We start from the raw sequence: 14,198 nt of genomic DNA, 5'->3' as shown, positions 1-14,198 counted from the left end.
TTGCAAGTATTTGTGATACGCTAGATGGATGCCGCGTCGAATAATAGGCCCCACCAACGTCGTTGACGACATAAATTGGATAAAGCGCAAACAAGTGCTATTTGCGCACACTCGTAGCCCCATATCTCTCAGTCTTCTCAATATTTGGCTCTCGTTTTAAAGCCGCAACGCTATGGTCAAACGTGTGAGATTGGCTGGCTCGACGTCAATAGGAACAAAAATTAGAGGAATCTCAAGCGCAGATTCTACTACATAAACCCCCTAAACAAATTCACAAACCTGTTTGACGAAATTGTCATCTTTCTTCTGTGAGTATTCTAACAAAGGCTCATTTCCATGAGCTATCTATCTTTCACTATTCATTTATAATCGCACATAGTTCACAGAGTGTCTGCTTTTTCTTCTTACTAAATCCTGTTGCTATTACCATTGCCCTGTGGCGTGTCGATTGGCTGGTTTCTAACAGGCACCAGGTGACGTCACGATCGGCCGCTGGTGGAGCGTCGCTGCTGTAAACAGCGTAAGGGAGCAGGCAGACGAATGTTCTGCGTTGCCGGTTTCCCTCTGGACTGACATTGGCGTTTTATAGTAAAATGGCAAGGGCGTAATGCTGCTCTCGTTGTCGCTGATAGCTCGTTCACATTGACCGACAACCCCCTTCTTCCCCCCGCCGCCCCTGCTCCCAGCGTGCTGAGTGGGTAGTCATAAGTGTATCTTGACGGTGGTGTTGCTGCGGTCTGGTAAAGGAGACGAATATTGACGAAGTTGGCAAGAACATGCAGAGTGCGATGTAGTACAACTGGTGCACAATTAGGTAGCAAATTGTACGTGGTAAATATATGAGCAAGGATACTTTTCAAGGTAGAATGTTGCCCGCTGAGACTCAGTCGCTTGTTGAAAGCATTGAGGATGGCACGAATCTAGGCGGCATCGTCAAAGCTAGCCTTTACTGAGATGGACGACCTGTTGATGATAAACAGTGCGGAAGACGAATAATTTCAATGAGGGCAAAAAATCGTAGATACTCGTTGGGACCTCGACTGCAACCAAAGTTGTATATGGCGCTACTCGTGCTCAAGTGTAACGGAGATTGCTGATACAGGCATTGTTTACTTGATGAACCTAGTGAGAAGTAACAGCAACATCATGATTGTGCGTGATTGTTTGTTCGTTCGCCTGTAGTGACAGTTTAATTAGAATTCAATTGCGAAAGTGATGACTCAGTCACTTTTGACTGGAATGCATGTTCAACTATCGTTTCACAAATGGTAGTTTCACACACGGAACTGCAGTCTGTTTGACTGAAAAAGGTTCAGATAGGAACAGATGAAAACATTGCCAAAAACACTAATCGACTATAATGAGAATCACCTATACACTTTGAAATTAAGTTAGTTTGCTCGAAAAACTTGTGGTAATCTTCGTTCGATACCGATTTTCGGATAATCTAATTATGTTCTACATAGAACTTACCACCAAACAGCAGGAAACGGCGTTAAAGGAATGTGAGTATCTATTATGAGATACATACAAATGTCCACCTATAGAATAAACACACGATCACGACATTCTTTATTTTTAGATCGAATATTCATGCGTAGACCCTGCGGTGTTGAACAACGGCTCTAGTTCAATGGTCAATCAAGCCTATCAAACGTTTGCTTTTAATGGTTCTTTTCAAACCAGCAAAAAGTTCCATGGCACAAGACACGCAATGCGTATCTAACGAGTCAACAGTTGAAATGCACTCATTCCTCGTCCAAGTAGATCGCTAAAATCCCGGGGATCAGTTATCGACCCATGGACTGCCTAGACAGATGAAAGCGATTAGAAATTCAAGGCGAACACAGATATATAGGTCAATTCTCAATAAGAGACGTAAAATTCAAACTGTAGACCTCTAGCTTTAGCTATATCCGATGCAACGCGAAAACTCGAAACGGCAAGACCGATACCACCGCAGTAGGCAATCATTATAGTGATAATGCTGTGTGCTTTATCGATGTGGTCCAGATGGATGGCTAAACAACGCACATTTATAAAAAAAAATAACAGGCAGTTCAACACAGACAGATGGATTTTTCTATGATATGTAAAAATACTTTATTTTTTAATATTGAAGGTGAAAGTGCCGTATTAAAATTTTTTGTTTTCTCTATCTGGCTTTGATACTTTAGCAGTAAAATTTTCCATAGACAATCAACTAAATACTGCAGCGGTCTTTATTTTTCCCAATTTTAATTTCAACATTGATCTAATCTTCAGCCATAACATATTAACATGCTAATAATATTGAAGAGTAATACTTAAATGGTAATACCTAAATGGCCATACGTACGTACATAGCGACTTTTCCGACTGGATATACATGAGCCGTTTCCTTGTTCGAACAGGATTTTTGAAAAGTATTTAGCTCGATTTTCGTTTGGACCTGAACGATACGCGCGAATAAAGATTTGAAATCCTCGGAGAATTGGGACACGTGTAAATAAATATAGGAGAAGCGTTATCAGGCAGTTGTAAATAGTTGATCTCCGGTATTACGAAATTGACTGGATGAAGCCTACAGCGTGCAATGTAACGGAAAGGCCGTTATATCTGTAACACGCCAAAGACATAATCTCTACTGGGTTCTAACAACGCCTTTCATACCAGATATTTCGGGGCATAAAAAAATGCTTAATAAGACTCTGTGTGTATTTTATTCGTTGCGTTCGGCATAAATCATTGCGGTGTGTAGGCCATAAGTTCAATATCAACTTCATCGGTTTTAAGGCTGACGCACCGTTACTGTTTTTCGGCAGTAAACATCAAACGAGTTTTCTCTTTACCCCTCATTCAAATAAGCGTTCCTCCAATAGTGCTAAAAGTCTTCTTTAAACCTGGTTAGAGTTATTTCTCATCCCTCAATTGACGTCAACAAAAAATTAATTGACCAATTAAGTAAAAAAACTAAATCTACCAAATCAAGATCATTCAGCAGTATGAAATTGTATATATCAAGTAGATGACTAAATAGTTTGTGTGTATGTAAACGTGTATATATATATATATTTAATCTAATGTTAGATATTTTTTAAGAATTTAAAATCCATAGATTTGTCCCGGCAATTGCTAAGTATAGTTAGCTACTCCTTAATTCATGTACAGAGAGTTAGCTTTATTTTTGTAAAATTTCTATGTTGATCTTCCATTTCTAAAGAATCAACAAGCCGAATTCATCGTTTGGTGAATGAATTCCCAAACTATCACGTATTTTAGCAATGGAAACGCTTCGAGAACCTTAGTAGCCTTTTTAGAAGATATAAGACATTACATGCGACGTCTGATGTTATGCATATTCCATATTTGCTAGGATGATGTCCCAAGGACTATGAATTTAGTGAAGCCAAACGCTGAAAATAAATATATATATATATATATATATATATATATATATACCTATTTATGCTAGAAGCGAACCTACATTATTTTTCGCAAAAAGTTTGTTGAGTAATGTTGATAGGAAATTTGTTGCAGTATAGTCGCATTGGTTACTCAAAAACTGAAAATGCGATTTAAAGATGAGGGATACTTGATATTTTTGTTTCAATCTGGAACGCTAGAAAGTACATCTAGCCTAATTGCTCCGCGCAACGTATTTTAATTTTCCCTGTTACTTCACTTTACATGATTTTGACAGTTTTCTTTACTATTTTTCAATCACAGATTCGAGTTTGTAATAAACACCTCTGCAGAGCAAGAACGAGTTAACGGTTTGGGGACGAGAAGTTGCGCGTCATGAAATGCAGTACGCGTACTTTTTCCAGACCTATTGTTGAATTGAAATCCTACTTTTATCCAATCGAATGTTGTTACGTAAAATATACAGTTGACTGGGTAGTAGCCTAAAAAAGTGTATTACATGTAAAATAGCTTGCAGTACGATATCGTCCTTCACGAAGGTCCTAAAGCAAATTAGGACCTTCGTGAAGTGTTTTCCGTTTTACATCCGATTTTTTGGTGTCTTGTAGTTCCATCGGCGCAATTCTACCACCATACACGGATCGCTTATCTATAATAATTTTGTCCAGCGTGCTCGATTACTGTTATTCTAGAGGACTAAGAATAGTGATAATTTTGGTCTCTCTTGGCTAAAATTCTGCAGCTATTTAAGTTTCGTAAAACATTCGCTATCTTTTAAAGTATGATTTTATACCTACATTGGACGGCAGTTAGCTTCAGCTTGACGTACCATGATATTTAGCTGGTCAATGATTTTCCTGCAACGTGAGTGGATTGACGAATTTGCTTACCGTTCATGATGGTCTTCAAACTACCTGAAGTTTATTCGTTCGAAGAATTTCAACGGTGGACAACATTGCCCAGAACGGAAATTGAGGCTACTTCAAAGAAGTAAGCTGACAGTATTTTTTTTATTGTCTTTCGATTCTCACTATTGAACAGATGTGTTAGTCGCTTTACGATGTGGAAAGGTGTTTTCTGAAGTAAACATATATATATATATATATATTAGAAAAACTATTTTCTATCTTTTCTAATACAAGGGAAATAACAAAATGTTATGCATCCATTTATATTGTGAAGAAAGCAATCAGTACATTTGTCATTGCTTTATCAAGGACCGCTCGTTGGGTAATTACGAGGTAAAACTGACCCATTAGCCTACTTGAAGCTCGGCTCTATACGCCATAGAGACATTTATTCGCACGAACACGAAAAATGCTTTACGCCATAATGACGTTACGGGGATGTTGCCAGCGAGGATTTCCTATTTCGTACAGAACGATTTCAATATGATCCCACAATGATCGAATCAAGTGTCTCATTGTTTTTGTTTTTTAAATTTCATTTGCCACATTTAATAAAATTCAGATGATAATTTTTTAGAACGGCATTAAGGCTGTCCGAAAACGAAAGCAACACTTGAAACCTTATGCGATTTTACCTAAAACATCAGATTAGAGAGTGATTTTTGTTAGTAATTTGGTTCTTTAGACTATTTAATAATTACGTTAGTGAATAAGAAATGAAAATTTATAAAAAAAAAATAGAAAAAAAAAAGCTACGTTTGTTACTGTTATAAGCATTGTTAATTAAATAAATTGAACTAGTAATCTAACATGAAAAACATGTTCGTGCCATTAAGAATTACTAAGTAAATATAAAATGACAATTCATTGTTGTATAAATTTCAACCAAGGTCTTTTCTGGTGCAAATGTCAGCACGCTCGTAAGCATTTTCTGAGCTACATATGGCCACTAGCTTTAGCAGACGGCCCAAAGCTACAAGTGTGCCACGGGCACCGAAGCCGCAAAAGGAAATATGACTGCATTTAGTTAGCGTCAACGACTGATTGGATATGATCGGGGCATAAATCGCGTCGGCCGTTGCTAACGGCCAGCTACAGATTCAAACGGCTAGTATATAGATTTAGTATTATGTGAAACACTGCCGATCTGAGATCCGCCGATGCCAATGAGGAAAGCCAGAAGCAAATGCTGACAAGGAATATTTACACATAAGCGTAACGATTTTTGTTCATTGGCTGCTGTTTGGGTTGGAGTGGTCAATTGGATCGATTCGACTGGGCATGAATAAGAAGGTAAAGGCAGTGAATCAGGTCATTGGACTTGCTTCCGATATGGGCACTATATAGTATTCGATCACGTGACGATCCATTAGCTTGATGTGCGATTTTAGGCGAAGCGATAAATATACCGTGGATGTCATAGATTGAAACAACTCGTCATCGATAGAGACCAGCTGACGAAATTTGGGAATTTCGAAAAATTTCGAAGCACGGTAAGTTTGTCCAGTGAGGAAAAAAGTGCCATCCGTCTGTTGTTGCTACTAAACATTAAAAGGTGAATTTTGAACTTCCGCCTACCTACCCTAAAACAATTCGGTATATTTCACGATTGTAGTTTTTGCTACTTTTTTTTTTTGATGATTTTACTAGCCTGCTCGCTCTATTCAAAGACATAGACAAACGATACAATAATGTAAATTATTATTGATATTTATTATTATTATTAAAATTAAAACATAAATCATAAATTCAACTAGGGCCTCGATCAACAAGCTAACGTATAACTGACGCACAAGTGAATATATCGGTTGATTGTTAACACATTGTCTAACGTTTCTTCTACCTGTATGTTTTCGCTAAAAATAAAAGTCCAGGACGTATTCGGCCTATCCTTTATAGACCCACGAGCAGTTCAAGTACACACAGTATTACAATTGACTTTGACATCTTTAAACCGGTGCACGATTGCTTGGTACAGGCTATTGATTTTGAGAGAGACATGACAGTGATCAGTACTCTGCTGAAGCCTGCTTGGTGCACAATTCGAGTCAGTCTTTCCGTGTGCACACGTTCTGCGCTAACAGCTCTCTACCAGTAAACTTTCGGTCGACTATCGCAAATTTAGTATCTGAGAAACAGTATGTACATTTAGCATACATTCGAATATGTACCGTAGTTATATATTATAACGCAGTAACTGCGAGCAAGGGCTTTCCTTCTAGGGTCATCGTCATCATCGACGCAAAACGTTCAGTCATACAACGGCTACTAACCTAACTAAAAAAAATTGTAATTTTTTTTTTGCCTTTCAATGATACGTGTGTATATTTGGTGAGCCGAAATCTACGGCGCATAGCATTGCGCTGTAATAAGCCAATGCTAACATGTTTCGATGGCAATGTAAAAGCTACGGCCTTCATTTCCTCCTACAAAAGAACTGTAATCCTACGTAATTAGAGCTGCTTACAACTACAAAATACTCCCACGCAAGAACATTGCTGCCGATCGTGTACTTGCCCCGTGCAGATCTGTAGCATGTGTACGTGTGCTTAATGTAGCTGGTCGTCGTCGTAATAGAAGAACGCTGGAAAGGGTTAATGTATCTCTTTGTGCTGTCGCTCTGGTTTAATTCAAACGCTTCTACTGCTGAAAATTAGATATCGTTGAGTTAGCAAAAAATGTGTAAATGAGTAAAAATTACGGCGCGTCGTTGCTTACCACACGGAAAGCGCGCGTAGTTACGTGGCAAATAATCTGCTGATCTAGGAAGAGGTCGATACCTAATCGCGATTAGTCGGGGCCGTATTGTCATGCTAACTCTTGCACAATGTTAACTATTGTATGCGGTCTGGAAACTATATTTACCGTTGATGTAAAAGAAGCAATAACGTTGGTCCTTGTAAAAGCCTCAGTAGTAGCAAAGCCAGTGTTGCGCTAACGGTGCCGTAGCAGTAACCGGATTATCAAGTAAACCTAGGGACACTTGGGGTCTGGGTTCGAAACCCCATGTGTACATCCCATTTCGTGATGGAAGAGACCAACTGATTAGAACAACGCAGTGAAGTCGGATGTAAAGCTTGAAGCATTAGTAGATATACTACAGAAATAACTGTGGTGATGTGTATTTAGGATGAATGTATGATGTCGCAAACAAACTCCACGAAAATAACACTTCAAAATGGACCGCTCGCGAATTCCGTAAGAAGGCCAAACTAGGACCGCATTCGATGCAGCTGCAACGAGCGTCCTCAAAGAATGTATCGTCTACATGATGTGTTACCTGTTTACGGTAACGATTCTTGCAATTAGACAACGAAGGTTCAGGCAGGGGTTAATTTCCTTGGCTGTGCCTAGGCTGCATTCTATTGGAGCTTCTAGCTATTTCAATCGATATACGGGCGATATAATCTAGCAACTTAATTGAATAAAAAAAATAGTTGAGAATTGGCAGATGCCATAAAAAACACCAAGACACCGATATAATATAATCATTTCAATTTTGAACGATAATCTTTTTAATTATGTCATGCTGTTTTAAGGATAACATCCGGCAGTTTGGTGGTAATTTTAAAAGCGGTAAAATTGTGGCAAGGGTTAGGAATGTTTAGGAAATTCTCTCTGCACATGTAGATGGCAAGCTTCTTTCATTCATAAATAAATTATCTCGGTTGAAAATGTAAACAACAATGGTGTTTGATTTAACTTGGACCGGGCAATAAATCCACTAGATAATATCGGATTCAGTAAATGCAGAAAAATCAATTATTTCCGGTCGAAAGTTTACGGGACAGCTTTTTACGGACTTAATTGAATCTGTCATAGAGTATCATCAGTAATATATCGTGTATATACACACCGGCGTTCTTACACCCTAACTTGAATGCTACATCCGTTAGATGAATACAAATTGGCTTTTTCTGTGATGTGTCTTTCATACACCACGTATATTTTACGTCTCCCAACAGCAATAGATACACAAATGAACCCCGTTTTTTGATAAGGAAACACACAATAACGAGTTCTCCACTTCAATAACCGTTTACTTGCATTTAGAATTTCAACTCGAAAATGCTCGTTTTCTTTTTTACTTATCGATGATAACAACGCAATTGTTCTCACCTCTTTTCCCATGTAAAAACCGGTTCATTCGTTTAGCGGTGCAACATGTTATAGAAAAGACGCTCATATCATATAAACTTTACATAAGCATCAACTATACTTGACATGTAGTTGCTTTATATGTGCTAATCCAGTTGCTTGAAGCATATAAATTAGATGTCATCCTTTTTACGCCTGTAAAGCAAACGTTCGACCTGTTTCGACCTTTGCCCGAGCATGTTTGCGCAGGTCTTGTATACATAACCTGTAGAATTTTACGTGGAACTCTGCACTTCGTGTGGCGCTAACATCTGCAATTCGTAACGATGAAATCTTAAACAGCGTATTCCAATGCTCGGTGTTTTGTATAGTCGACCCTTCCTATTAGGATGTCAGAAGCTTTACGTAAAAGCTGACATACGGATATTTTATTTTCCTTTGGTCGACACGGGCATTGGCTATCGATGTCACGTCCTATATAGCTTTTAAATAGGACTTTTCCGTATTTAAAAATGTGCTCCAAAACAAAGATAAGTCACTATGACGAATCGTCGTATCGTGGTTCGAAGACAGAGACACCAAACCGGTTTTGAACCAAGACATCATTACAAAATCAAAATATAGAAAGGCAGCGCGATTGTATTGTTTTACAGCAGTTTGATCGTTGTATTCCTATACACAGTGATAAAGAATGGCCGTCGAAATCAACAATCATACAGTGAATGATATCTGACAGTGACGAATGGAAGGGTAAACACAGGATTACTAAAGGAAATCTGTGAATCTATCTTGGAATTCAAATGTACCGTTATACTAGCGTAAGTATCGGATCGAAATCAGAACGCTATTAATTGCTTATTTTTTTGCCCCTTACGGCGATTTACAGCTGTATATTTAACACGAACAGAAAAAAACTGTCCTCTCACAGAGAGGGATAGTTTAAAATGTAGAGCATTTATCGAGAGTCCATATTCACTTCAATGTTTGTAAACAATGTATTTTCGCGCAGTGAAAAGCATTATATTTATGATGAGCCATAGATTATTATGAGTGTTGGCCCTTACCAAGATCCAGTAAACTTTTGTTCGGCCTACAGAATTTCTTTCAAAATCATTCCGACATATTTGCTCTTATAAAGAACAAGCTCAAAGCAATTATTAAAAGTCGATTTTAAGGGAGCAAAGCTAATTATCCTTAAGCACGCTGCGAATTCCGTGTTCACAGATAAATTTTCTACTCGTAATAGTTAGCTAGTCTGTCGATTATTGTAGTAATTAATTTACGTCCTCATATTGGAACGTATGTATGTAAGGCTGACATTTACCTGAACGAATGCTTAAAGCGGCTACGTACCGTTACTCTAGAATCTTCACGCTAACGAGCACTACAAACATGTTAAAATATAGGCTTGTCTATTTCACTTGGAGACTACCTATCTATAGCATTTTCCCTTCATATTGACACGTGGTCAGATACAGACTAATGTCTTACCACCGAATGTTCTAGTGGAGCTTATCTGACCTTATTCCTAGTGTGTGCAAACATCCTGAGGTGCTTAAGGGGCGACTTTGGCACATTATTTTATTGTAATTTATAGAACTTTAGGTACAGTGATTGCCATAATGGGATGTCTGAACAAACATTTTCATGTCAATCGAATTTCAATTGCAGCAATACACTGGTTAAGACCTTAAGTTATGCTCTGAGTTCGTAAGAGAGCGAGGGCTCAAGCAGACAGATAATGTCCACAAAAACACACGTTCTATGCACATTGTAGAATTACGTCATTGATATTTTATGAACTCCAAGGCAATACGCTGTCTTTTGCCAGATTCTGATAGTTTGGTCTACACGAGCTTCAACATAAGCCACGTACTTAAGCTGGCCACAAGTTGACCTCTGATCGGTGTCGTCCGCGTGCCAGTGCTCATCACTCGTTCATTTGTCCTTTGAACACAACACGCGGACCGAGTCAGCTGCAGCCATTGAGTCTGCCGTTCTATCCGACCCCGATAGCTGACTCCGTATCGACGAATGAACAGCGGATATCAGTTCGTGTGGCTGTTACCGTCGCTCCTGTTGGTGTCGCTGCGATCTGCCGGAGACTTCTTGCCTCCTCTATTTATGTTATGTAGTTCGTCGTCACTAGCTGGTTCTGCCTTGCTGGAACATGTACACCCCAGTCGAGACACGCGAGCAGCTCTTACGAGCCATATATATATACATCGCCACTTGTCCTTGTATGTGCATGCGCGACTCAAGCGAGTCCGGTAGCGAGGAATCTCTACAGGGCTCGCTGCTAAGAGTGGTGAAAATAAGCTACAAGCAGACATCTATGACTATCGGTCAGTGGGAGCGAACTGGTTGTCGACAAGTGGACGGGGCCAGAGCAGTTGGCTTGTCTCGAATAAACGATCGATTCCATGTAGCGTCGACGCTCGCCTTCTTAGCAGCAATACGAGTTGCACGAGGCTAACTTCCAAGAAGTTGTTCTCACTGCAGTAGCGTTTTTTGTTCCGTGTTCGGGCGATTTCTAGTGATCGCTCGGAATCGCGAGCGCCGTAGCTACAGCTCCCTGGGAGTTGTTTGCTATGTGTGGAGGGTATGATTAGTCGCCTATTTGTGTCACGCACTAGACCGAACCAATGCGCACATCGAAAAGCCGATACTGGCTTAATGGTCGTTTTTAAAATCTTCTCACCGGATCTGTTGCTGGCATGCCAAGAGTTCTAGTCAAGAGTTCAGTCGTTGACCGCAGGAAGTGTGTCTAAATAATCGGTCGCGCCCGGCCATCTTGAGCGACTGTGGCCGTAGTACTAGTTTATTGGCCAGCTCATGACAGACGCAGCGCCGGCCTCCTTGCCTAGCGCATCTGCTTGAGAGTTCTGTCTGAGAGAATTTCTTTTTCGCTGACTGACGGCAGTGTGACGGTGAACTGAGTTGTTCAATGGTCGAGTAAATCTCAAGCGTTTACTGGATTGAGCTTGTTGTTGATTGAACCCAGTAACAATAATAGAAGTATTCGGTTCATTGCTGTCGATAAAGACCAGCGAAGGAAGTTAGATGTTGTCGTTCAGTAACAACAGTACTCTTGACGATATTTGATAGCTGTATCAATGAATAACTTTATCATTTAGACATAAAGTTAATAACTTTTAGGTAGAGAATGTGGTGTTTTATGTAGCGTGCGTCGAATTTATCACTGTTTTGCGCGTTGTGAACTTTTATATATATAACACTAAGTTAACCGATGATCGAGAACGGCGGAAAATCGGATCAAGTGATGAACCATCGGCTTCACAGCGAGTTTGTGCCGATCTGCATAGCGTCACAATTGTCTCGTGATGACTGCGGCTTGAGTAGTACCGCTCGATCCCGGATAGTTCCGCTTTCTTTTCAAATGTAACGTGTTCATCGGGTGCCTTGCCTTATACGTCTGCCATAGACAGAGAGCAATAAATTGATTGTTGCGACCATACGAATGATGTCACCGACGATGAGTGGCGATACAGGGTTGTCAGCATTCGCTCAACGAGGTAACTATGTAAATCGATGTTGATTTAAATACTCCGCATGTACAAAAACCCATTTATCAGGTGTTAGTGCATTTATAAGCAATAGTAATTCAATCGAGCCAACAACGCCATGGCATAATTTACCCGCATCCGCATTTTGCATGGTACTTAGATTCGTATTTAGTTCATACACATCGCAACTATCCACTACAAAGAAACCTGTATCATACCTGTATAGGGTCCACTAATATTAGGTTTTTAATTGTGGCTGAAATTGAAAAAAGATGTGTAACCTCTCCCCGACGCCCGCCATAGCTATAAATCATACTGAGATTTAATTTAGACTTATACGTATTAGCATGTTCTTATCGAAACAGAAAAAAATATAGACTTCATTGTTAGTGAAGTAAAGGCGCTTCGGCATTATGGAAAGGGTGACCAAATCGGAGTTTTGGCGGCCGTCGATAATTTCTCAGTTCTCAATGGTCGAGATTTTTGCTAGAATTTGTTAAGAACTTTATAGCTGTCTCTCGACTGTTTCTTAAAATGTAGGCCTCGGTATTGTACTTCAGTGTTAGTTCGAAGACCTGCCGAGGTGGATGTGCGGCTCAATACTACCGATGTGAAGGGACTGAACGGTAGAAATCGATTACATACCACCATTGCGCTGTTATGAGGACAGCGTAGAATATATTAAGCTATAGTGGCATTTCAATGTTACCTATGACGGCGAGTCACTATATATAAATTTCTAAGGCCGATAAAATGCGCACGGGAAGCATTGATTAAAATTCATGGTCACAGCTATGCTAGAAATCATGTCATAAGTTGTTCTTAAAAGAAAATCTTGCCGAACTTTACTTTGTTTTTTTATTTTTTATGCCAGATATTTATCCCGTCAGAGAGTTTCGGGTTATCTAAAGTTGGTCGCTGAAAAATAATGTTCAGCTTTGCACTGTTCTAGGGCTACCATGAATCGGTCTGATTCGTTTTAAAATTCTATCTGCGACCTTTCGCGTAATTAGAAAAGCAGACAAGTCATCGTTCAAATATTATAGTCAACATAAGACTTTTCAAGATAATTAAGTATTGAGAACACATGCCTTCGCCTATTTTTGATGTTGTTACAGCGTAACGAACTCACGAAGCAAGCCGTTATACAATCATGTATTATGTCCTCATCTTTCGCTTCGCGTTTACGTAGCAAATGTCCATTCGTACCATACAAATCTGTATCTGCTAAATGCAAACATAATGTTGTCCATGCTTAAATTATGGATCATAGAGTCTGCATACAAATGGCTGGTATATCAATCAGGCGATGAGCGGGGCGGTCATCATTGCCCATCGCAATATGTTCAGGGCTTCCGTTTGCTCCCCGTGCCTAGCTTCACAACGTCGCGTTGACTCCGATATGGGTTATTACTGCGTACTTTGGATAAACGATGTCTGTCCATTATTTAGTCTTGCGCTGCAATCAGCGTCGGACCATTACGTGTGTGCGGGCTAGGGTTGTCCTATTTGTACCGAGGTAGTCACCCATCACTGGTATTAATCAACGCAAGAATTTTCGCTTGACCTTGATTCTGAATAAAAGCACAAGCATTTTAGCCATTAAGTGAATGTGCACACACAGCTGTAAACATAGTACCGGTATATATCTGATAAACGCGTGTAAAATACAGCTTTAGTGGAGGACGTCTACAAATTGGGCGTAGTTGATTGTGACCGTGACGGTAGCTGGAATGATGGTATCAACCACGCGCTTAAAAAGGCGCAAGCCGTCTAGTCGATCGTTAAGCATTAATAAATACGTTTCATATAGTATTCAGCGTGGCCACAATGCGTCCCGACGCATCTTGCCCTAGGTCTGTGCACGTTACTGGTCTACTGAATGGATTGCGACATAACCCTGACCCAGTGCCACTGTCAAGGAGCGCGACGTACGGCCACTGAAATACAACGACAGTATCACTGACGGCAGCGCTATACGAATCAGCTGAGTACAAGAGATTGTACTGAAAATGTCAGGGGAGACACACGAAGTGCCACCATTCGCTTGGAAGGAAAGCGGGCAATGAATCATTTTGAACGTTTGAGACTTGACGTTGTGCTAGTCGATAACGGCTAATTAACGAAATAAGGAATCGTTCACACATGTATTGCTGCTATGATATCTACCTAAGTCAGGCAAGATAAGAATATGTTACTATTTAGAACATAAGCAATATTGGATCAACCATAAATGGCGAAAATTATAAAGTGTATATAT

At 39.8% G+C, this 14,198-nt stretch overlaps 1 protein-coding gene and 1 long non-coding RNA gene across 15 annotated transcripts in view; one reads left to right on the top strand and one right to left on the bottom strand.

Annotated features, from left to right (window-relative positions):
- The first annotated feature begins 487 nt into the window (after nucleotides 1-487).
- Nucleotides 488-14,198, top strand: part of LOC111245905 (uncharacterized) — a 71,664-nt gene continuing 57,953 nt past the window's right edge. For 9 of the 14 annotated variants that reach the window (XM_022794897.2, XM_022794894.2, XM_022794895.2 and 6 more), the window contains exon 1: nucleotides 11,813-11,947. In XM_022794897.2, coding sequence (XP_022650632.1) covers nucleotides 11,893-11,947 — 55 coding nt within the window. In that variant the 5' untranslated portion in view covers nucleotides 11,813-11,892. Of the gene's footprint in view, nucleotides 1,506-4,214; nucleotides 4,396-9,092; nucleotides 9,230-11,812; nucleotides 11,948-14,198 lie in introns of those variants that run through there. The other 5 variants (XM_022794893.2, XM_022794899.2, XM_086980729.1 and 2 more) reach the window with 5 other exon arrangements.
- Nucleotides 6,073-14,198, bottom strand: part of LOC147757235 (uncharacterized) — a 33,294-nt gene continuing 25,168 nt past the window's right edge. The window contains exons 3-4 of the long non-coding RNA XR_015321660.1: nucleotides 7,179-13,512; nucleotides 6,073-6,959 (exon numbers count right to left, since the gene is read on the bottom strand). This is a non-coding gene — a long non-coding RNA (uncharacterized LOC147757235). The remainder of the gene's footprint in view (nucleotides 6,960-7,178; nucleotides 13,513-14,198) is intronic.

Source organism: Varroa destructor, unplaced genomic scaffold (genome assembly GCF_002443255.2).
Source record: "Varroa destructor unplaced genomic scaffold, Vdes_3.0 BEIS01000002.1, whole genome shotgun sequence".
NCBI lineage: Eukaryota > Metazoa > Arthropoda > Arachnida > Mesostigmata > Varroidae > Varroa > Varroa destructor.
Note: the sequence above shows the minus strand (reverse complement) of the source record. Positions and strands in the feature narration are given on the sequence as shown.